This window comes from Orycteropus afer, unplaced genomic scaffold (assembly GCF_000298275.1).
Source record: "Orycteropus afer afer isolate SDZICR_OR568_19922 unplaced genomic scaffold, OryAfe1.0 scaffold00074, whole genome shotgun sequence".
Taxonomy (NCBI): domain Eukaryota; kingdom Metazoa; phylum Chordata; class Mammalia; order Tubulidentata; family Orycteropodidae; genus Orycteropus; species Orycteropus afer.
Window position 1 is genome coordinate 6,270,087 of NW_006921661.1, and position 26,396 is coordinate 6,296,482.

General features: G+C 38.7%; 1 protein-coding gene across 1 annotated transcript; it reads left to right on the plus strand.

Annotated features, from left to right (window-relative positions):
* The first annotated feature begins 3,382 nt into the window (after positions 1-3,382).
* Positions 3,383-4,354, plus strand: LOC103197156 (olfactory receptor 2AT4-like). The gene has a single exon (XM_007941034.1). The coding sequence runs from the start codon at positions 3,383-3,385 to the stop codon at positions 4,352-4,354; it is 972 nt and encodes a 323-aa protein (XP_007939225.1).
* The last annotated feature ends 22,042 nt before the right edge of the window (positions 4,355-26,396 follow it).

The following is a 26,396-nucleotide window of genomic DNA, read 5'->3' on the forward strand; positions in this document are numbered from 1 at the left end:
CAGAAAAGTGAGACTGATGACAATAGAAATCATTGGAAAAACTAGCATAAAAATTGAACTCTTATAGGCTCTTGTGAAAGCACTGTTTATGCATTCACTTCTTAAAGGTTCACAATAATTATATGAGTTTACAGATGAGGAAAGGAAGACTTAGAGAGAGGGGACAATAACTTGTTCAAGGTCACACAGCTGCTAAGTGGGAGCTGGGACTAGAATCCAGTCCTTTCTGACTCCCATGTCCACATGTTTAACCATTAATGATGACATAGTGACAGAATGTAGGCAAAAAAAAAAAAACTTGACCTACAGCAGCACTCACTAAATAGGAGAGCACTTTCTCTTTCCCATAGGGGGATGAAACATCTGCTGTCCCCCTCCAAACTCCACCCTACCAAACACAGACAGTACACTCAGAAAATTGTCCATTGAATTGGAAACAACTTAGAGATCTTTTCCTCCAAAGTCACACAATGAGCAAGTGGCAGAGGTGGTCTAGGATTCCAGGCCCAGACTCAGTTCTTTGCAACAGGTTGGGTCCAGAATGGCCCTTCTGTATCCACTCTTTACCAGCCATGACCAAAGACAGGAGGCTTTCTTTCTATGACCCCTCATTTGTTGAAGGAGCATAACCATGCCCTGGGTGGGTTGTATCATGAGATAGGATGCAGTATGGAAATCTCAGTGTCAGTGTACACTTCAGTTACTGGTTTTTGTGTCCTCTCTCCCCCATTAGCACTGTAACAGGCATGCAGACAATCCCAACAGAGAGGATCTCCTGGGACAGGTTCTCTGCCCTGGGACACAGTGCCTTTTTGTCTCTAAGCACAGGGCTGCATTACTCAGATGTGATATGTAATTCAAAAGAAAACAAGAGCACTAACCTGTAAAAGAGTGTAAGAAAGTCCAGCCAAATTCTGACAGTTCCCATAATGAACGATTACAATACCAAATGTTAAATTCTTTCAGAAAGAATTTTGGGTGCCCCTGCTTTGCTTATGACCCAAGCACATGCTTGGTCTACTTGGATAGTCCAGCACCACTTGGTGGTAGAAATCCATGTGCCACATCTGCATCTGGGTTTCAACATCTGTATCACTAGGTGTAAAGCAGTGGGGCTCTTTGGTGGTGTAGTGCCTAAGGCATTTGGCTGCTAACCAGAAGGCTGGCGGTTCAAACCCACCAGCCAGTCCTTGGAAGGAAGACTGGGCAATCTACTTCCATAGAGATACTGCCTCGGAAACCTAAGGAGGAATCTCTATGAGTTGGAATCAACTTGACAACGGTGAGTTTGGAATTTTGTTAAAGCAGTGGGAAAGAAGAGGTGGATAACAGGACATTTGAGTTTCTGTTCCTTCAAACCTTCCAATGAGAGGTTAACCTAGAGACTGTCTGTCTGGTCATGACTGCCTCTGTGTGCAGACATGTCTAGGACAATATGGTTTGCATCCCTTTGGGATGACAAAAACTTCATGACCAAACCTGTCAGGTTGGGGTTCTGGATAACTGAGGGATAATCCTTTAAAATTGAGACACTGCAGGTTCACTTTCTGGCCAGGTCATGGAATGGTAAAAAAGTATAAGAGTGACCTCTGAGATTCTCCTTGAAGGATCACAAACATAAGTGTTGTTGGTCCCGTGCTTATTTCAGAGGCAAAGACATTTGCCAGTCACCACTTCCAAATCTAGGAGCCAAGCTACATAATCCAAATCAATCACTGAGCAAAGCATGAAATTTTAAAAAGGTTATAGAGGAAGATGGAGATTGCATTATAATTGAAGATTAAAAAAAAAAAAAAAATCCACTTCTGACATTCTGTGATTTTAGAACATGAGAGTTGTTTTTGGTTCTTTTGATTTTTGTTTTAGAAAAGGAAGATGGTAGATGTAGTTGCAAGAAATTCAAGGAGAAACTTCTCATGGAATCACTGGGGTTAAAACAAGTAATGCAAATGTAGACGTGAACTTTCCTGGATTGTTTGGTCAGAGGCTTATCCCTGAAGTAGGCATGTGCCAGTGTTATCCTCAGATCAAAACCATCAGTGCTGGGGTTGACCCAAGCGCACAATTTTAGTGAATACATACAAAGTAACTCAGAATGTTTCACATAGAGCTCTTTTATCTTTGGCCACCTACAGCTTACAGTTCTCTGGGTCCTTTTGAGCAACAATGACTTTCAAAATAGCTTTTTGGGGCTTCTTCTGAGTTTGTCTTAAGGCAATCAACAGAAGAATGGGCACAAAAAATGCCTAGACAGGAGCATCTACTGTTCTGCAGCAATCAGGAGAAAGGAAAATGAATAGATTGACCCAAGAAGTACCCTGGAGTCCCTACTTCTACACAATGGTAGGAAGGTCTACCTTCAGCTCAGGCTCCAACAAGAAGAGAGTTCTTCCACCAAAAATATTTGTTCTCATCCCTGAAACATCAGGATCATGGAGCTGGTGCGGGATTGGGTGGTATTTCGTTCTGCTGTGCATGGGGTTGCTATGAGTCGGAAGCGACTCGACAGCACCTAACAATGACAAGAAGATATAGGGGATGTAAGAGGATCTAAATAAAGGGATCTAAGAGATATGATGCCCAAAAGACAGTGTAGGACATGTAATAGACAACTGGCAGAAGCTCTTTCAATGCAGTTAACATAGTTGTAACTGAATAATTAATTCTGTGGTTGGCTTTTTCTTTTCTTTTAATTTTTATTGTGATTTGGGTGAAAGTTTACAGAGCAAATTCATTTTCTGTACAGTACTTCATACACATTTTATTTCATGACACTGGCTGCAATTCCCCACAATGTAATAGCTCTCTTCCCACTTCCTCTCCGTGGTCACCTCTTCCCTGTGTCCTTCCTGTCCTGTGCACTCCCACCACCTGCCCCCTGCAGCTGTCTCCCTGTGCAAACACTGCCCTTCTATTCTTCCATGATTGATTGCTCCAAGGAGTGTATCTCCCTGATGTAAATGTTCACCACATACGCCTGTCTATTGTTTGACTGGAAGCCACAGGAGTGAGTTCAGTTCCAGACCTGAAGGGTAAGTAGAGGCATAGTCTTGGGGGTGTGGTTGGCTTTTTAATACACAATCCTTTTACTAGAATTTGAGTCCCATGAAAGTGAGGACTTTGAATGGCTTGTTTTACCTTTTCACAGCCTTGTACATTGTATGTACTTAATAAGCGTTCAGTGGAAGAAGGAAGGAGTGAATTGTGGGCTAAGATGGAGGAATCAATATTGGAGGCCACCACAGTCCTTCAGATCTGGTTATGAATGATTTGGATTGCATTAACTGTATGGTGAAATCTATAGAATTCCCATTCTAAACTCCTGGTTGTTCTGATTTCTAGATGCTCTGGCTGTCACCTGCCCATCTAGCTATGTTCCACCATGGAAGCCACAGCCTGTAATGAATCAGAGAGTTTTTCACCCATCTTCTATCTTGTGGGCATCCCTTCTCTACAGGAGTTTCTCTTCCTCCCTGTCTTCTTTATTTTCTTGCTCTTCTACCTCCTCATTCTTGTGGGTAACAGCTTGATTCTGGTGGCTGTGGTGGTAGAACCCAGCCTCCACAAGCCCATGTACTTCTTCCTGATCAATCTCTCTGCTCTGGACATCCTTTTCACTACATCCACTGTCCCTAAGATGCTGTCCCTGCTCCTACTTGGAGACCACTTCCTCAGCTTTCCTGCCTGCTTCCTACAGATGTACCTCTTCCACAGTTTCTCCTGCTCAGAAGCCTTTATCCTGGTGGTCATGGCCTATGACCGCTATGTGGCTATCTGTCGCCCATTGCACTACTCTGTCCACATGACCCCACAGACCAATGCTGCACTGGCAGCCAGTGCCTGGCTCACTGCTCTCCTCCTGCCCATCCCAGCAGTGGTGCAGACTTCCCAGATGGCGTTTGACAGCACTGTTCATATATACAACTGCTTCTGTGACCACTTGGCTGTAGTCCAGGCCTCCTGCTCTGACACCAGCCCCCAGACCTTTATGGGCTTTTGCATTGCTATGGTGGTATCATTCCTGCCCCTTCTTCTGGTGCTTCTCTCCTATGCCCACATCCTGGCCTCAGTGCTTCGTATCAGCTCCCAAGAAGGGCGTTCAAAAGCCTTCTCTACCTGCAGCTCTCACCTCCTGGTAGTCAGCACCTACTACTCATCCATTGCCATAGCCTATGTGGCCTACAGGGCTGACCTGCCCCTCGACTTCCACATCATGGGCAATGTGGTGTTTGCCATTCTTACACCTGTTCTTAACCCCCTCATCTATACTCTGAGGAACAAGGATGTCAAAACAGCCATCACCAAAATGGCATGTCCCCAGGACCCACAATATTCTGGGGCCCTTGATCCTTAGATATAGCTAATTCTGCTCCTAGGAAATCCATGCACTAAGAATAGATAAAGCTACCCAAAAGTTTTTGAAATGAAAGAATGACTTATAGTGGAACCAAAAATACACCTTTGCAACTTCCATTTCCATTAATGATAGACTAGGTTATTAAATCAACCTTTCTGTGGAAAGAACTAAAAATGTCAGTTAAGAGATAAGAAGTATTTTCTTAAATGCATCAAATCAGTTTCTCAATATAATAAGGCTAAAATTGTAATAGAGGTGTGTTATTAAGGCATGGATGGACATATTGACCAATGAAACAGAATAGAGAGTCCAGAAACAGACAAATAAGTGGACAATTGTTATGTAAAGGGAATAACACTGCAGTTCAGTGTGGAAGATGGACATATAATAAATGGAATTGGAGCTATTAGGTATCCATACATCAAAAAATGAAATTTGTCCCATTCTTCAAGCCAAACACTAAAAAAGCAGTCTCATTAAAGACTTAAATGTGAAAGGCAAAACTATAAAACTATATAGGAGACAAAAGTCATGATCTCACAATTGGGAATTATGCCTGAAACAAGATTCAAAAAGCTCTAAGCCTGGAGAATAAAACGGATTAATTTGACTTTTTTAAAATTTTGAAATATCTGTTTATCACAAGTCACAGAAAAGATAATGAAAAAACAAGCTACAATGGGAGAAGATATTTGAAATGCATATAACTAACTAGGGATTCATAGCCAGAATACATAGAGAATTACTGCAAATCAGTAAGACAAAAATAGTCAAGCCATTAGAAAAATGAGCAAAGTACTTCCCAAGAGAGAATACACCAATGTCCAATAAATATATGAAAAAGTGCTCAGTCTCATCCGTAATGGGAGAAATGCAAATTACAACCACAAATAAATACCAGTAAAAACCAACTAGATTGGGTGAAATATAAGTCTGACTATACCAAGGTTGGCAAGGATGTGGGTCAATGGGAGCTCTCACACACTGATGGTGGGAGTGCAAATTTGTACAAATACTTTGGAAAACAGTTTTTCACCATCATATAATGTTGAAGACATGCATACTCTCTGATGCCGTACAACAGCATTTCTCTCATTTGCAAAATGTTCATAAAATGTAATACTTCACACCAATTAAAAAATGACTCGAATTACATATACATGCAATATAGAGGAATGTATATACTGTTGAACAAAAGAATCAGGACTTAAAGGGATACATATAGTGTGATTCTGGTTATATAAAGTTTAAAGATAGCCAACACTTAACTATTTTTTACTAAAACATACAAATTTCATAAACTATGAAAAAAGAGAAGACATATTTATTATAAGAATTGTAATCATGGTCACTGCTACAGGAGGAGAGGATTGTAATCAGAGGATTACAATCCCATCCAGAGGTTTGGGGAATTCTGTCAGTTCCATTTCTTTCCTGAACGATGGTGACATGGGCATTTGCTTTATAATTAAACCATATCTTTGGGTTTTATAATTTTTTCTGTATGAGCATTATGTTTCATAATAAAATCTTTTACAAAGCATCATTTCATTGGGCAGAGGCTGCAACAGTAGTTCTCAGCGGTTGGTGCAAGTCTTCCCATGGGTGTAATGGAATGGCAATGGTCTTCACATTTACAGTAAACATCAAGCTGCTGAATATAATTTTCCCCATTTGTTCTGCCATTTAAGAAACACTTATTGAACACTTGAGAAGTGCTGGGCCATGGAGTAGAGGCTAGAAACACAGAAATTAACTGGGATAATTGCTGCCCTAGATTGTTGCTCACAATCTAGTGAGGGAGATAGACAAGGCAGAAATAACAGTGTGATAGGTGCTGTTTCATACGGAAACATGAGGCAAGGTAGGTGGGAACACAGGATAATATTCTATCCAAGGTAAAAAAGAAAAAAAAAAAATCTCCTACATTAAAAATAAAAAATCTCCTACATTAAAAAAAAAAATTGTGGTAAAACATATATGAAAAAAATTGCCATTTAAACTATTTTAAGTGCATAATTTAGTGACATTAATTATATTCATTTGTTTATAATTATCACCACTCTTTCCAAAACAGAAATTCAGTATCCTTTAAGCAATTAATCTTCATTCCTCTCTTTCCTCCAGCTCCAGGTAGCCATGAATAAACTTTGATTTCTATATATTTGCCTATTGTAGATATGTCACTTAAGTGGAATCATGCAATATTTGTCTTTCTGTGACTGACTTATTTTACTCAGTATAATGTTCTTAAGGTTCATCTATGTCATAGCATGTATCAGAACTTTACTTCTCTATATGGCTGAATAATATATTCATTGTATGTATGTAGCACATTTTGTTTATCTATTCATCTGTTGATAGATATTTGGGTGTGTCTTAGTTGCCTAGGGCTGTAGGAACAAAATATCACAAAGTAGGTGACTTTAAAGAATTGAAATTAATTTTCTCACAGTTCTAGAGGCGAAAAATTCAAATCAGGGTCTTGACTATGTTGATCCCTTCTGTGAGTCTCTCTCCTACTTTCTGGTAGCTGCTACAATCCTTGCCATTCCTTTGCTACTTATAAATTCATGTCCCTTAGTCTTCATACGGGAGCTCTGGTAGCATAGTGGCTAAGGCACTTGACTGGTAACCGGAAAGCTGGTAGTTCAAACCCACCAGCCACTCCTCGGAAGGAAGATGGGGCAATCTAATTCTGTAGTGATACTGCCTCGGAAACCCAAGGAGGGGTCGCTATGAGTCGGGTCCAACTCCACGGCACATAACAACAACAACAGTCTTTATATGGCGTTCCCTGGGTGTCTGTCTGTCTGTCTGTGTCTGTTTTCTCTTTTTATAAAACACCATTCAGAAGGGCTTATGTTTAGGACCCACCCTACTTTGGTATGACTTCATTAACATAACAAGAGAAAACCATGTTTCTAAACAAGGTCACATGTACAGGCACAGTCCTGTGTGGTCAACGACATGGTGGATGTGGACTGATTAAACAGGAGAAGGAAGCCCTGAACTGCTTCCCTCAGAGAAGGAGGAGGTTCATCTTGACGGTAACCAGGATACAGTGGGGCATCTTTGTTTCTCTCTATCAGGAGGGATTTATTTTTAGCCTGGGCCCATCCAACCCCCAACACCATCAAGAAATGGAGTTTACACACAATTAAACTCAAAGGACTTTAACACTCAGTACCCTTCAGGAATTACACAGATCAAAAAGGAATCAGATGAGAGCAATGGGATGAATTACAGACACCCCCAGGCTGGCAAAAGGATAACCATTCTCAGAAAAATAAATGGAACAGCCACATACTGGAGAGAAGAAGATATTTCTTAGCAAATTGTGATGTAGCACTTTAATGGAACTTTGAGAAAGTGCATTAGCAGAGAGTGAGAAATTCAGTAAATAGTAAATAGTAATTTAAAAATTTAGTAGTTAGTCTTCATATTTGGTCTTTAAATTCACAATTACAAAAATTTTAGTGAAAATTACAAAACAAGGAATTTTTAGTACATTCTAGTTTCCTTTCCTGCCCACTTCACCTATTGCATCCCTTTTAAGGAATTCATTTTTATTCATTTTTTGGTTTATCTTTCTATTTTTGATATAAGCAAACATACACACACCCATATCCATATTGGTATCATACTATACACACTGTTCTACATCTTGATGTTTTTATTTAATCAGCATTTTATAGAAGTGAATTTTTTAAGATAGGAAAATAATATGTTTGGGATTATATGGAAGAGAGAAACAAAAGAATCACTGATGGAGAAGAGAGGGGAGAATTGTTCAAGTTGACCGTCTTTAGATAGGAGCAAGGATAGTTCATCCATGGTATCCAGTAGGAAGGCAGAATATGTGGCCAGATGTTGGTAGATGGGTGGATGTGGGGTGGGAGTCTTTGGATGTTCTCTCCTGGTTGGCTGGGTGACAAGAGGAAAGAGGTATTGAGGGACTGAGTTGAAAGAAGTATGAAAAAGATGTCTAGAAGATATGGAAAAGGAATGAAAAAGGGAGCTGTGGTGGGATGATGGCCAGGTAGCATTAGGGGGCCACTTGAGGTTAGGTTTATTGCCTGAGGAAGCCTCCTACATTAAACTTGGACAAGGTACACTTATATAAGGAAAATATTTTCTTAAAATTGATCTCATTTTCACCTAATAATGTGATGCTCATCCTGAATCATAGTATGTATGACTAATGGTCCTAATCTCATTCTCCCCAGTGGAGACGTTTTTAAAAAAAGAAGAAGAAAAAAAAAGTGTTGAGAAAATTACATAAGCCAGCTGATTTTATAGGCAGCAATGATCTAGGTTGGTTTGTTTGTTTTTTTAATCTAGTCTTTTATTTCTTCCCACAAATGACTGTGCTAATGGGGCAAGGAGCCCACACCTTCTGACCTCCTCTAACCCCACAAGAGGAGAACAGAATCGCCATCAGTAGCCCAAGGCCTATTCCTGAAAGGCCAGTCATGCTGCCTCCCACCAGCCCTTGCACCAACCATTCCTCTGCAATACCCACCACTTCTCTGCTAGGTTCGAAAATTCGCTGCAGTGGCCACACAGAACTCACAGATTATGGGGTTTATTAGGGAAGCATCAGGCTACAATTCAAGTTCAGGAACTACGCTCAGTCTCTCAGCCAACAATCTTTCTCAGTCTCTCTTCTAGCACCGCTTCTCAGTGTCTCTTTCTCAGCAGCACGTGGCACTCAGGAGTGCATGTCTCTCAGCAGCACGTCTTTCTCAGCCAGTAGTCAGAGAGACTCCTTCTGCCTCTAGGAGGGCTCCTTTTGAGCCTGGCAGAGTGGCCAAACTAACCAATCATAACATCAGAATTCTAAACACCTGAGAGAGAGTGAACTACCCAGAACATTGCTTTGTGCCACTCTCAATGTAAATACCTCAGGTGGATAACTTAAATGATCAGGAGCTACTCATTTGCTCAGGGCAGATTCCATCACGGAGTTTACAAAGACTTCTGGCTAGAAAAGCCATACCAGGTAATTTACTACACCACAGACTGCCTAAACATCTTGGAAAGAAAATAGAAACTGTTAGCTAAATGACATAAAGTTTCATTCAAATATTAAGTATATATATCAAGAACCTACTGCTTGCTATACTTGATATCTCAATGTTGGTGGGAGGAAAAGAAAAATTAAAAATTAATTCTAAGATCTCAAAATCTAGTTCAATACATCTCTAAACTCAATCCTCACAACTGGATCAATAAACAACATCATTATAAACAGAGGAAGTATTGAAGTTTTCAAGGATTTCAGTTTACTTAGATCTACAATTAATGCCCAGGAAAGCAGCAGTCAAGAAATCAAATGACATGTTGCATTGGGTAAATCTGCTGCAAAAGACTCTTCAAGGTGCTAAAAAGTACCATGTTACTTTGAGGATTAAGGTGCACTTGATCCAAGCCCTAGTATTTTCAACCACCTTATATGCATGTGAAAGCTGGACAATTAATAAGGAAGACTGAAGAAGAATTGATGTATTTGAATTATTGTGTGGCAAAGAATGTTGAATATACCATGGACTGCTGGAAGAACAAACAAATCTGTCTTGGAAGAAGTAAAATCAGAATGCTCCTTAGAAGGGAGGTTGGTAAGACTTTGTCTTATGTACTTTGGACATGTTATCAGGAGGGACAGTCCCTGGAGAAGGACATCATACTTGGTAAAGTAGAGGGCCAGTGAAAAAGAGGAAGACCCTCAATGAGAAGGATTGACACAGTGGCTGCATCAATGGGCTCAAATATAGAAATGATTGTGAGGATGACACAGAACCTAGCAGTGTTTTGTTTTGTTCTGTTCTATATGGGGTCACTATGAGTCATAAATGACTTGGTGGCATAATGCCTAAGGCATTTGACTGCTAACCAGAAGGCTAGCGGTTCAAACTCGCCAGTCACTCCTTGGAAGGAAGATTGGGCAATCTACTTCTATAGCGATACCACCTTGGAAACCCAAGGAGGGGTCGCTGTGAGTCAGATCCAACTTGATGGCAGTGAGTTTGGTTTTGGTTTTTGGTTAACAACAACAAAACTCAATTACAATGTTGAACTCTATAATTGACTGAAGTAATCACTTACTCATTGTGAAAATGTCTATGGAGTCACTTTGTGGTCATGGGGCTATGATTCCATTACAAGAATGATGTTTATGGTGACAACAATTTCTCTGCATTAATTTCACATATTCTCAATGGTAAGCATAATACTTAAAATAGACTAGATTCTTATTTCTATTCTTATTTATTATTCTTATTTCTATTTATTCTACCAAAATCATGGTTTGCTTTAATTTCTTTTATCTTCCTTTTATGTTTTCTTCAAAAAATATTCCCAGAATTTTCCCCGTCAACCTGTTCTACCTTCATCTCTGAACATTTTATTATTTCTAAACCAGCTTTTTGTTTATTTGTTTTAAGTGATATATTTTAAATAACTTGCCCAGTTTTTCTATGCTATCTTTAAAATAATAAAAACTTTATTACTAAATGCTACTTACTGAACTATATGGAAATTAAACAACATAATCCTAATCAATTAAAAGGTCCAAAAAGAAATCAAGAGAAACTAGAAAATACTTTGAGATGAAAGGGGGTAAAAAAACAAAACAAAAAACTATCAAAACCTATAGGGTGCAGCTAAAGCAGTGCTTAGAGGGAAATCTATAGCTGCAAATACCTACATTTTAAAATATCTCAAATCAATAACTTAACTTTCTTCCTAAAGAAACTAGAAAAAAAAAAAAAAGAGCAAGCTAACTTAAAGTAAGTCATAAATGCAACCACTGCCATGGAGTCGGATCTGACTCATAGTGACCCCTTCTTGGGTTTCTGAGGCAGCATCACTATGAAAGTAGATTGCCCAACCTTCCTTCTGAGGAGTGGCTGGTGGGTTTGAACTGCTAGCCTTTTGGTTAGCAGTCAAATGCCTTAGGCACTGCACCACCAAAATGAAATAATAATGATTAGTGTGGAAATAAATGAAATAGAGAATAGAAAAACAATAGAGAAAAATCAACAAAACTAAAAGTCAACCAACTTTGAATGAGTCAACAAGATTAACAAGCATTTAGCTGGACTGACCAAGAAAAGAAGAGAGAAGATTCAAATTACTAAAATTAGAAATGAAAGAGGGGATATTGCTACTGGCCTTATAGAACTAAGTGAGGAGTGTTAAAAGAAGAGATCACCCTTTGAAATCTGAAACAAAAAGTTGAATTTATTAATTGCTTAAGAACAGGACTGCTGCAGTTTATGGCATAATCTGTTTCTGAGCAACACAGAGAGCTGATCTTATACAGAGTTTTGAGAAGTGTAGAAAACAGGGATTAGTGGATTTTGAGATGGGATGGTTAGAGATTTGCTTACCATCAGCTACGGAAATGTGATTACTGGAGTGAAGTTGTTGCTGAATGGCTGATTTGTGGATTGACTGGCTTTAAGAAGTGTGTATACTATTACAAAACCTTCACTGAAAAATTAAATAGGTTTAAAACAAGTTCTGATGATTACTTCTTTCCACAGCTACAGAACAACCAGTCATTTCCTTGAAATTGGAAATTTATTCCCACAGATGATAAAATAAATTATATTTCATTCTGTAATGTTATAATAGTCTTAGGATTTTATTAAAAAACTTTTTATTGTGATTTGGGTGAAAGGTTACAGAGCAAATTAGTTTTCTATTCAATAGACATTGATTTCAATCCCCACAATGTAATAGCTCTCTTCCCAGTTCCTCCCTGTGGGTACTTTTTCCCTGTGTCTTTCTTTCCTATGCAGTCCTCCCCTGTGAGGTTTCTGTTTGCTCTAGTGCTGCCTTTCTGATCTCTCAATGTTAATTGTTCTAAGGAGTGCACCTTCCTGGTGTAATTGTTCACCTCATAGACCTGTCTATTGTTTGGCTGAAAGTTAAACCACATGAGTGAGTTCAATTCCAGGCTTGCGGAGAAGTGGGGACCATAGTCTCGGGGATAGTTTTGGGGGTATCACCAGTCTCTATCAGACCAGTCGGCCTGTTATGTTTTATGATTTTGACTTTTGTTACACATTTTCTTCCCACTCTATCCAGGATCTCTAATTTTGATTCACTTCCAAGTGGCTGGTAATGGTAGCTGGGCACCACATAGTTATTCTGGTCTCAGGGTTGTATAGGCTGAGGGTCACATAGTCCACTAGTCCCTTTAATTGCTTAGGTTATTGGTTTCTACAAAGAAGTCTCAACTCAACACTATCTCTCTCTTATTCATATTCTTAAGTAAAGGAAAATAAAAGAAGAAATCTAAAAGGAATCTTTTTTTTTTTTTTTTTTTTTTTTTTTGTTTTTCCTCTTCTATTTCCTGCATTCTACCAACTATTGCACTCCATGTTGGCTGTTTTGGTCAAAGTGCCCAAGTCTTTTCATTGGTTTTATCTATAACATCCCAGAAAAACTTCAGTCATTCTCATGCTACCAAAAGCTGGCTCTGGATGTTTATTGGAGATTTCTGTAGTCTCTATGAAACAGAAAAAAGAACAAAAGAATCTGCCTAACAATCTTATTATTGTATAGGATTCTTTGCCTTTAACATAGGAGTTAGTAGATCATTTTCCACAGAAACACCTTCAGCATGAACCTAAATGGTACTTAAGCAATGATCCATATATCCAAGTTTATCCCAACCCTAAACTCTTCTCTTCAACAAGGGGTGAGTAGTTCTGGAGAGGAGTTGGTGGCACATTAGGTTTTTGTTTGTCACTCAAGTGAATTTTAAAAACCACCTTCAGCTAGCTCTGTTGTGCTGTTTTTTGGTTTCATTCAGTTTTGTGCTTAGCTGCCAATGACTTTGTGATCTTGTATTCTTCATTTGCAAATCTACAGTCAGTAGAATTCTATTATGGAAGTCTCTTCTGTGAGATGAAATGAATCTTATGTATGGACTTCTTCCAGATCTAGGCAGAAGAAACAGGCACTGTCGTAACAGAGTCATCTTAGTAATCTTGGGTTCATCAGCATTTGCAAAACCTCTGGGTGTGAAGCTGGGATTGTCCGTGCATGTGCACACTCTATTATGTTTTAAAAAAGACTTACTACTTGGCCCAGAAATTCCACTATCTATCCAAATGAAATATATGAATGCATGTGCCACAAATTCATGTAAAAATGATATTTTTAAAGCATTTCTAATAATAGCAAAAATTGGACACAACTTAACTATCCATCCATAGTTATTAGGCAACTATGTCATATTCATACAATGAAATACTAAGTACTAAATAAAAAGAATGAAGTAGATCAGACATAAAAAGTTTCCAAGACTTACTATTAAGTTAAAATGTGTTACACAGTAGAGACAGCCCATGATGGCAGCTTAGCCAGACACACCATGCCATCCCTCTACAGAAAAGACCAGAGAAACAGATACAGATGGTAATACTGGAACCCTGAGGATCAAATGAAAGGATAAAGAAGTAGATCAAACACTGACCGGAAAAAGAAACTGAACGAAAGAAGCAAATGGAGACGAGGTGCACTGCTAGTCAGTCCAGCACAGGTTGGCCATTTTGGCAAATTGCAGGCAGCATTCCTGTGTGAGGAGCACAGAAAGACAACTTCATGGAATTCTCAGTATGGTAGAGACACCATGTAGACAAATCTGGAGTGCAGAACACAAGCTAGATCTAAGGAAGGAAAGTACAAGGAAGTGAGTGAGAACCTCAGAGACAGGTGACCATAAAGATGGAAGGTAGCCAATAAATAAGAATAGTAGTGGTCTGTGGTCATTTGGATTGGGGACATACATGGGGAGGAGGGCAGGTAGGGTGGTGGATGGAGAAGCTGGACTCCAGGCAGCCTCTCCTTCACATTGAGTAATGGTTAGAAACAAAACAAAACCTCACTGCTATTGATCAATTCAACTCATAGCAACCCCTCCTTGGGTTTCCAGGGCAGTATCTCTATGGAAGTAGATTGCCCAATCTTCCTTCTAAGCAGTGGATGGTGGGTTTGAACCACCAGCCTTCTGGTTATCAGCCAAATGCCTTAGGCACTACACCACCAGAGCTCCCTTGAGTAATGGTAGGAGCCAGATAACTGATCATAGTCATCCAGGAATGCGCCAGTGCCCATGTTGGTAACCAGCAACTGGAGAAGTATGCTCTCCTGCCCACCCCTGACATCTTCTGGTGACCAGTGGTGTGATCCCCACCCACCTGGTATCCAGTGACACCTCCCCCATGCTACCCTTTCCCTTGCCATTGGCCCATTCAACTTACCTCTTCCTCCCCTCCTGTAACTTCCTATCACTTCACTTCCCCAGGGACTGGCAGCACACCCCTACAGACTGTGCACCACACAGTTACTGCCCCACAGTTGGAGACATGTGGTCACACCTGCTGTTATACCACTCTCATCACACCATTTTCCTCCTCCCTTTTTTTCTTTCTTTCTCTTCCCCCTTTTTCCTTATTTCTCTTTTTTTGCCCCATTCAGCAGAAGATGGCAACCACCTTCCCACTAGCCAGCCCCATCCACTACACCTGCCACTTGCAGGCCCATCCACTGGGAGAGTGCCACCATACACTTCTGCACCACTGGATTAGCAACAGATGATTATCAACACTTGCCCAATCTGCCCTCATTTGCTCTACACTACATGGCCAACAAACAGAGATCTGCACCCACACTCCTACCAGCTACTCCACCCACCCAGAAATAGGTGGACAGGCGGTGAGCACTCCAGTGCTGTCAAACTAGTGACTAGAATATACTCTTGCCCCAACCACTCAGATATAGGAAAACAAAATAAAATATCAGGGTGAAACAAACCAACATACAATCAACAAATAAATACAATAGCACCACAATGTCTCAGGGACAACCGACAACTTCAAATCACACAAAGAAATAGGACAAGATGGCCTAAGCAAGTAACTGAAATAACAAATGAGGAAACCTCCCTGAGGAAGAAATGTAGTAAAACTACTTGATAAGGAATTCAAAATACTTATATATAAGATTCCCCAAGAGAGCAAGGGAAACAGAGACAAAATCAAGGAAAGGACAGACAAAACTCTAGAAGACTTCAGGAAAACAGCACAAGAACAAACTTAAAAAATAAATAGCTAATTAGAAAACATACTAAAACAGCAAGTAGAAATCCAGAAGACTAACACTAAAATTTCAGAAATATATAACACATTGGAAGAACAAAGGTATAGGATTGAATCAATAAAAGATAGAATCAGCAAAAAAGGTGACAAATCCCTCGGTACAAATCTCAGAGGAACAATCAAGAAAAAGAATGAAGAAAGCCTAAGAATTATTTGGGACACCATCAAGAGGAATAACCTATATGTGACTGGAATTCTAGAACAGGAAGAGACAAAAAAAAAAAAAAAAAAAAACCACAGAGAAAATTGTCAAAGATTTGTTGGCAAAAAAACATCTCTACTATGAAAGAAAAAAGATTTCCATACAAGAAGCTCAACGAACCCCAAATAGGATAGACTCCAAAAGAAAATCACCAAGACATATCACAATCAAACTCTCTAAAAGCAAAGACAAAGAATCCTGAGAGCAGCTTGGGAAAAGAAAATGTTACCTACAAAGGCAAACCAATAGGACTAAGGTCTGACTTCTTGGCAAAAACCACACAGGCAAGAAGGCAATGGGATGATATATATAAAACCCTGAAAGAAAAAAAAAAAAAAAAAGCCAAACAAGAATTATGATGTTAGATGCCATTGAATTGATTCTGACTCATAGTGACCCTATGTACAACAGAAGAAAATATTGTCCAGTCCTGCATCATCCCCACAATCCTTGTAATGATTCAGCCTGTCATTGCAACCATTATGCCAATCCATCTTATTGAGGGTCTTCCCTTTTTCTCTGACCCTCTTTACCAAGCATGATATATATATTTTTTAAATTTTTATTGTGATTTGGGTGAAAGTTACAGAGCAAATTCATTTTCCATACAGCAGTTCTTACACATTTTGTCTCATGACATTAACTGCAATTTCCCATAATGTAACAGCTCTCCTTCCACTTCCTCCCTGTAGTTACCTCTTCCCTGTGTGCATGATATATTTTTTCAGGGACTGGTCCCTTCTGGAATCACCAAAGCAGGTGAGATGAAGTCTGACCATTCTCACTTCTAAGGAACATTCCAGCTGCACTTCTTCCAGTACAGATTTGTTCATCCTTCTGGCAGTCCATGGTGTTTTCAGTATTCTTTGCCAACACTACAATTCAAAGGCATCAATTCTTCTTCAGTCTTCCTTATTGATTATCTAGCTTTCACATGCATATGAGGTGATTGAAAATACCATAGTGTTTTGGTTATCTGGTACTGCTATAACACACATACCAAAAGTGTGTGACTTTAACAAACAGGGATTGGATCTCTTACAGTTTAGAAGGCTAGAGATCTGAGTTCAAAGTGCCAGTCCTAGGGGCTGGGTGAAGGTGCCTCAACCTCAGATTTCAGCTCTGCCTCTTGTTTCCAGCCCACTGGAGCTAGAGGCATCTCTTAACTCAGGTAGCTGCTGGCTGCTGAGGCTGACAAATCAAGGTCAACAAGTAAAATGGCACAGTCCCAAGATGATCAAGCAATGTGGAAATCCACTAGTTCAAGTCCAGAAACAGTCCCAAAATTGGTAGGTAATGTGGCAGGCTGCTGAATGAAGACTCGACTAGGTGTAGGATCCAAGTGTGCAAAAAGCTCAGAGACCTTTCTCAAAGCTTGTACTTATATATCAGAAGCAGATCACATCCCTAAGGCAGCTACTCAGTTGCTCACAGAAGATTCCACCATGGAGTTGATTACCATTCTCATCATGGGGAATAACCACATCCAGCTGCCAGCCACTCAAAACCAGGCCAAGCCAAGTTGACACACAGCCTTAACTACTGCATATGGCTTAGGTTAGGCACATCTTAGTTTTCAAAGTGACATCTTTGCTCTTCAACACTTTAAAGAGGTCTTTTGCAGTGGATTTGTCCAGTGCAATACAGCATCTGATTTCTTGACTGCTGCTTCCATAAGTGTTGATAGTGGATCCAAGTAAAAGAAAATTTTTGACAAATTCAATCTTTTCTCCATTTGTCATGTTACTTATTGGTCTAGTGGTGAGACTTTTCATTTTCTTTACAGTGAGATTTAATCCATACTGAAGACTATAGTCTTTGATCTTCATCAGTAAGTACTTCAAGTCCTCTTCACTTTCAGCAGACAAGGTTGAATCATCTGCATATCACAGATTGTTCATGAGTCTTCCTCCAATCCTGATGATGTGTTCTTCTTCACATAGTTCAGCTTCTCAAATTATTTGCTTAGCATACAGATTGAATAAGCATGGTGAAAGAATACAACCCTGACACACACCCTTCCTGATTTTAAACCATGCAGTATCCCCTTGTTTGTTTAAATGACTGCCTCTTGGTCTATCTACAGGTTCCTCATGCACACAAGTGTTTGGGAATTCCCATTCTTCACAATGTTATCCATAATTTGTTACTATCCACACAGTCAAATGCCTTTACATAGTCAATAAAACACAAGTAAATATCTTTCTGGTGTTCTTTGCTTTCGTCCAAGGTTCATCTGACATCAGCAATGATATCCCTGTCCCATGTCCTCTTCTGAATCCAGTTTGAATTTCTGGAAGTTCCCTGTCAATATACTGCCACAACAGTTTTAAAATTATCTTCAGCAAAAGTGTACTTGCATGTGATATTAATGATATTGTTTGATAATTTCCTCATTCTGTTGTATCACCTTTGTTTGGAATGGGCACAAATATTGATCTCTTCCAGTCAATTGGCCAGGTAGCTGTCTTCCAAATTTCCTGGCATAGATAAGTAAGCAGCTCCAGTGCTGTATCCATTTGTTGAAACATCTCAATAGATATTCCATCAATTTCTGGAGCCTTGTTTTTCATCAATCCCTTCAGTGCAGCTTGGACTTCTTCCTTCAGTACTATTAATTCTTGACCATACACTATCTCCTGAAAAGAATTATATATCCAGCAAAATTGTCCCTCAAATACAATAATGAAATTAGGACATTTCCAGATAAACAGAAATTAAGGGAATTTGTTAAAAAAAAACAAATCACAACAAAAACTAGATCAACCTTACCAAGAAATGCTAAAAGGAGTCCTTCAGACAGAGAATCAACAATGGCAGACAAAAAACCTGAGATTAAAATACATCACAGCATTTCCTGGAAAAAAACCCAGATAAAGAATTTTCAAAAAGAAAATAAACCTACAAGGCTGAAAAGAGGGAACCAGAGACATGAATCTGTAAATGAAGACAACTAAAAAGCAAAAAGAGGGAATAAATAGCGTAGTTACAGAACTTCCAGACTGAGAAGAAGTTAAGATGATATCAACATAGAACAGACTTTTTTCAATTTAGGAAGACAAAAAGAAATTACAGGTAACCACAAAGAAAATAATAAGCCTTCTAATCAAAATAAAAAAGAAGAAAATAAAAAAGACTCAATATGTACAAAATCAATAGAAATGAAGGAAATGCAAAGAAAATATTTAAACAAAATGAACTCAGCACAGAAAAATATACAGAACAAAGAAATCATCAACACCAAAAAATGAAGAAACAAACAAACAAAGCACACCAAAATGACAGCAGTAAATTCATACTTCTTGATAATTAGACTGAATATAAATGGATTAAATGCACCAGTCAAGAGACAGAGACTAGCAGAATGGATAGGAAAACATGACCCATCAATATGCTGCCTATAAGAGACACACTTTAGATACAAAGATAAAAACAAATTAAAAATCAAAGGGTGGGAAAAATATATCAAGCAACAACAACAAAAAAAGAGCAGGAGTGGTGATATAATTTCAGATCAAATAGACTTCAAGGCAAAAACTATCATAAGAGACGAGGAAGGAAATTATATAATGATTACATGGTCAGTCCAACAAGAGGACTTAACCATAACAAATGTCTATGAAACCAATGAAAGAGCCCCAAAATACATAAATAAAACTTTAACATAATTGAAAAGAGAAATAGACAACTCCACAATGATAGTAGGAGTCATCAACACACCACTTTTGAAGGACAGAACAATTAGAAAGAAACTCAACAGTTACAGAAGATCTAAACAACACAATCAACCAACCTGAACTCATAGACATATTCAGAACACTCCACCCAACAAAAGCATAATATACTTTATTTTCCAGTACACAGGGATCATTCTCCAGAATAGATCATATGCTAGGCCACAAAGGAAGCCTTAATTAGTTTAAAAGCATCAAAGCAGTACAAAGCATCTTCTCAGATCAAAATGCTATAATATCAGAAATCAATAACAGAAAGAACATGGGAAAAAATCAAATACATGGAAACTGAATCAAACCCCCTTTAAAAACTACTAAGTAACAGAAGAAATAAAAAATGAGAAAAAATTCCTAGATTCAAACAATGATGAAAACACAACATACCAAGCAACACTTTGGGACATGGCAAAAGCAGTTCTCAGAGGTCAATTTATAGCAATAAATGCACACATCAAAAAGAAGAAAGAACCAAAATAAATACCTTAATTCAACAAGTCCAACAATCAGAAAAAAGCAGCAAAAAGGCCTACAGTCTCCAGAAAAAAAAAAGGAAATAATAAAGATTAGAGAAGAAATAAATGAAACAGAAAAACAATAGAATCAATAAGACTAGAAATTGATTATTTGAAAGGAATAATAAAAATCAACAAGCCACTGGCAACTTTAACAAAGGAAGAGAAGGAGAAGATGCAAATTATATGAATAAGAAATGAAACAGCTGACATATCAAGAGAACCAACTGAAATAAAAAGAATAACAATAGAATACTATGAAGACCCATATTCCAACAAATTCGAAAACCTAGTAGAAATGGACCAATTTCTGGAAAGACGCTATCTATCTAAATCAGCACAGACTGAGGTAAAAAATGTGAACAGACCATAAAAAAAGAAGAAACTGAACAAGTCATTAAAAAAAAAAAAAAAAAAAATCCCAACTAAAAGAAGTCCTGGCCCAGACAGCTTCACTGGAGAATCCCACAAGACCTTCAGAGAAGAGCTGACACTAATCCTATTCAAACCATTCCAGAACACAGAAAAGGATGGAATACTCCCAAATTCATTCTATGAAGCAAGCATAACCCTGATACAAAAGCCAAGGTAAGACACCACTAAAAAAGAAAATGATAGACCAATATCCCTAATGAACATCAAACCAAACCATACTCATTGCTGTTGAGTCAGATCCAACTCATAGCAACCCCTCCTTGGGTTTCGGAGGTGGTATCCCTATGGAAGTAGATTGCCCAACCTTCCTTCCAAGGAGTGGCTGGTGGGTTTGAACCACCATCTTTCTGGTTAGCAGTCAAATGCCTTAGGCACTATGCCACCAGAGCTCCCTCCAATGAACATAGGGATATGCAAAAATTCTCAACAAAATCCTAGCCAATAGAATCAAACATCATATTAAAAAATAATACATCATGACAAAATGAGATTCATATCAGGTATGCAAAGATGGTTCAACATTAGCAAAACAATCTACCACATAAATAAAACCAAATGTAAGAACCACATGATAATATCAATTGATGCAGAAAACTGATAAAATCCAACACCCATTCCTATTAAAAACTCTCAGCAAAATAGGAATAGAAGGGAAATCCCTCTACATAATTAAAGACATAAAACCCAAACCAATGGCCAACATTACTCTCGATAGAGACTGTAAACATTCTCTTTGTGAGTGGGAACCAGACAAAGGGGGGGAAAAAAAAAACACCTCACTGCCATCGAGTCAATTCCAACTCATAGTGAACTCCATTAGGTTTCCTAGGCTGTAAATCTTTATGGAAGTATTGCCCCATCTTCCTTCAGTGGAGCAGCTGGTAGGTTTGAACTGCTGACCATCTGGTTAGCAGCCAAATGCTTTATCCACTATGCCACCAGACCCTTTACACCACTCCTACTCAATATTGTACTGGAAGCTCTAGCCAGAGCAATAAGACAAGAAAGGGAAATAAGAGTCATGCAAATTGGTGAGGAAAAAGGTAAAGTTATTCCTAATAGCAGATGATATGATCCTATACATAGAAAATCCCAGAAACTCAACAAGATAACTACTAGAACTAATAGAGGATCTGGCAAAGTAGCAGGGTACAAGATCAACAACAACAACAAACAAAACAAAACAAAAATAGTCAGATTCCTCCTTAGTAATAGAGAGAATTCTACAAAGGAAAACAATACCATCTATAGTAACCACCCAAAAGATGAAGTACTTAGGAGTAAATCTAGCCAGAAACACAAAAGACTTATACATGGAAAACTACAAAACACTATTTTAAGAAACCAAAAGAGACCTATGTAAATGGAAGAATATACCATGCTCATGGATAGGAAGGCTTCACATCATGAAAATATCAGTACCTTCCAAAGCAATTTGCAGATATCATGCAATCTTGATGCAGATTCCATCATCATTCTTTAAAGTGATGGAAAAACTAATCACCAACTTTATATGGAAAGGAAAGAAACCTTCCTACTAATAAGTAAACATTATTAAAGAAGGAGGACAGAGTAGGAGGCTTCATATCCCTCAATCTCACAGCCACAGTAGTTAAAACAGCTTGGTACTAGTACAATGACAGACATGTAGACCAATGGAACAGAACTGAGGACCCAGAAGTAAATACATCCACCTGTGGACAGCTGATCTTTGACAAAGGACTGAAACCCTTAAATGGGAAAGAGATCATCTCCTTAATAAATGGTGCTGGCAAAACTGGATATCCATTTGCAGAAAAATAAAATGACACCCATATATCACACCACATGCAGAAATTGGATTAAAGACCTGAATGCTAGGACTAAAGCTATAAAGACCATAAATATATACATATGGAAAAACTTAGGGACCTAAGTTTTTAGCCTACATGGCTAAAAATCACATACACACACACACACACACACACACACCAGAAGACAAAATAGATGACTGGGACCTCCTAAAAATTAGATGCTTATGCTCATCAAAAGATTTCACCAAAAGAATAAGAGAACCCACAGACTGGGAAAAAAATTGGCAATGATATCTCTTACAAGGGAGTAATCTCCAAACTTTACAGAAAACTTCAACACCTCAACAACAAAAGGACAAATGATTCAATTAAAAAGCAGTCAAAGGACATGGACAGAAACTTCACCAAAGAAAACATTCAGGCAGCAAACAAACACATGAGGAAATGCTTGCCATCATCAACTATTAATAAAAACAAAACAAAACTCATTTCCATCAAGTCATTTCTGACACATAGCAACCCCCATTGGGTTTCCAAGGCTGTAAATGTTTATAGAAGCAGACTGCCCCATCCTTCTATCATGGAGTGGCTGATGGGTTTGAACCAATAACCTTTTGGTAAGCAGTCAAATGCCTTAACCACTAAACAACCAGAGCTCCTTAGCCATCAGAGAAATGCAAATCAAAACAACAATGTGATATCATCTCACTCCAACAATAACAACAAAGTGCAAAAACACATAAAACAACAAATGCTGAGTAAGGTATGGAGAGATTGGAACTCTCATATGCTGCATTTAGCACTGTGGAAAATGGTATGACATTTCCTTAGAAAGTTGGAAATAGAAATACTATATGATCCAGCAATCCCACTACTAGATATATACCCTAGAGAAATAAGAGTCATGATACAAATAGATATATGCATACCCATGTTCACTGCATCATTTTTCACAAAAGCAAAAAGATGGGAGCAACCTAAATCAATGAGCTTGAGAGTTGTCTCAAGGGACATCTAGGTCAATTGGCACAATACAGTTCACAAAGACAATGTTCTAGATCCCACTTTGGTGAGTAGCAGCTGGAGTCTTAAAAGCTTGTGAGTGATCAATTAAGATGCAAATATTGGTCTCTCCCTATCCAGAGCAAAGAAAAGTGAAGAAAATCATTTAAGAAAACAATTTATCCAAAGGACTAATGGGACCACAGAAAGTTCTGGACAGAATGGGAGAAAAATGCAGAACAAAATTAAAAATCGTAAAAAGATCAGACTTACTAGTTTGATAGAGCCTGGTGGAACCCTTGCACTATGGCCCTTAGACATCCTTCAAAGCTGGAACTGAACCCACCCCAGGAATCATCTTGCAGCCAAACAACAGTCCTATAAAGGGAAAAATAACATTCACGAGGAATGTATTCCTCAGAGCAATCAACCATATGAGGTCAAAAGAGCAGCATTTGCCCCAAAACAAAGCTCAGAATGGGCAGGAAAGAAGGACAGATGGAAAGGGGGAACCCAAGGAGGAAGTGGGAAGAGTGCAGTTACATTGAGGGATTGCAACTAATGTGATGAAACAAAATGTGTATAAATTGTTGAATGGGAAACTGATTTGCTCTGTAAACTTTCACCCAAACCACATTTGTTGTTGTTGTTAGGTGCCATGGAGCCGTTTTTGACTCATAGGGACCCTATGCACAGCAGAACCAAACACCGTCTGGTCCCACACCAGCTCCATGATCCCTGCTATACTTGAGCCCATTGCTGCAGCCACTGTGTCAATCCATCTTGTTGAGGGCCTTCCCCTCTTTCGTCGATCCTCCACCTTACCAAGCAGGACATCCTTCTCTAGGAAATGGTCCCTTCTGATAACACAACCAAAGTAGGTGAGATGAAGTCTGATCATTCTCACTTCCAAGGAGCATTCCGACTGCACTTCCTCCAGGACAGATTTGTTAGTTCTTTTAGCAGTCCATGGTACTTTAAGCATTCTTCGCTAGCACCACAATTCAAAAGCATCAATTTTTCTTCAGTATTCCTTATTCATTGTCCAGCTCTCACATACATATGAGGCGACTGAAAATATCATGGCTTGTGTCAGGTGCACCCTAGTCCTCAAGAAGACATCTTTGCTCCTCAGCACTTGAAAGAGGTCCTTTGCAGCCGACTTGCCCAGTGCTATGCATCATCTGATGCCCTGACTGCTGCTTCCATTGGTGTTGATTGTAGAACCAAGCAATGTGAAGTCTTTGACAACTTCAATCTTTTCTCCATTTATCATAATGCTGCTTATAGGTCCAGCTGTGAGAATTTTTTTTTTTTATTTTGAGATGTAATTCATACTGCAGACTGTATTCTTCAATCTTCATCAGTAAGTGCTTCAAGTCATCCTCACTTTCAGCAAGCAAAGTTGTGTCATAGGCATATCTGCAGGTTGTTAATGATACTTCCTCCAATCTTGATGCCATGTTCTTCTTCATATAGTCCAGCTTCTCGGATTATTTGCTCAGCATACAGATTGAATAAGTAAGGTGAAAGGATAAAACCCTGATGCACTCCCTTCTTGATTTTAAACCTTGTTCTGTTCGAACGACAGCTTCCTGGTCTATGTACAGCTTCCTCGTGAGTACAATTAAGTGTTCTGGAATTCCCATTCTTCTCAATGTTATCCACAATTTGTTATGATCCACCCAATCAAATGCTTTTGCATAGTCAATAAAACATAACTAACCATCTTTCTGGTATTCTTTGCTTTGAGCCAAGATCCATCTCCAGTGGGGCATCCGTTTGTTGAAACATCTCAATGGGTATTCTGTCAATTCCTGGAGCCTTGTTCTTCGGCAATTCCTTCAGTGCAGCTTCAACTTCTTCCTTCAATATCATTGATTCTTGATCATATGCCACCTCCGGAAATGGATGAAGATTGACCAGTTCTTTTTGGTACAGTGACTCTGTGTATTCTTCCATCTTCTTTTGATGCTTCCTGCATCATTCAAAATTTTGCCCATAGAATCTTTCGATATTGCAACTCAAGGCTTAATTTTTTTTCCTCAGTTCTTTCAGCTTGAGAAATGCCAAGCATGTTCTTCCCTTTTGGTTTTCTAACTCGAGGTCTTTGCACATTTCATTGTAGTAATTGGCTTTGTCTGCTCGAGCTGCTCTTTGAAATCTTCTGTTCAGCTCCTTTATCTTGTCATTTCTTCCATTTGCATTGGCTACTCTCCACTCAAGGGCAAGCTTCAGAGTCTCTTCTGTCATCCATTTTGGTCTTTTCTCCTTTTCTCATCTTTTTAATGACTTCTTGCTTTCTTCATGGATGATGTTCTTGATGTCATTCCACAATTCTTCTGGTTTTCGGTCTTTGGTGTTCAATGCATCAAATCTATTCTTTAGATGGTTTCTAAATTAAGGAGGGATGTATTCAGGATCATATTTTGGATCTCATGGACTTGTTTTAATTGTCTTCAACTTCAGGTTGAACTTGCATATGAGCAGTTGATGGTCTGTTCCACAGTCAGCTCCTGGCCTTGTTTTGGCTGAAGATATTGAGCTTTTCCATTACCTCTTACCTCAGATGTAGTCAATCTGATTCCTGTGTATTCCATCTGGCAAAGTCCATGTATAGCCACCATTTGTATTGTTGAAAAAAGGTATTTGCAATGAATAAGTCATTGGTCTTGCAAAATTCTATCATGCATTCTCCAGCATTATTTCTGTCACCAAGGCGGTTCTTCCTTGTTTCCAACTTTTGCATTCCAGTCACCAGTGATAATTAACACATCTTGATTGCATGTTCAGTCAATTTCAGACTGCAGAAGTTGATAAAAATCTTCAATTTCCTCATCTTTGGCTTTGGTGGTTGAGTGCATAAATTTGAATAATAGTTGTATTAACTGTTCTTCCTTATAGGCATATGGATATTATCCTATCACTGACAGCATTGTACTTCAGTACAGCTCTTGAAACATCCTTTGTGATGATGAATGCCACTCCATTCCTCTTCAAACTGTCATTCCTGGCATAGTAGATCATAAGGCTGTCTGATTCAAAATCGCCAAAACCAGTCCATTTCAGCTCATTAATGCTTAGGATATCAATCTTTATGCATTCCATTTCATTTTTGACAACTTCCAATTTTCCTAGATTCATACTTCATACATTCCATGTTCCAATTATTAATGGATGTTTG

Coding starts and splice junctions, on each gene's coding strand:
- LOC103197156 (XM_007941034.1), top strand. CDS start 3,383: ATGGAAGCCACAGCCTGTAATGAATCAGAGAGTTTTTCACCCATCTTC.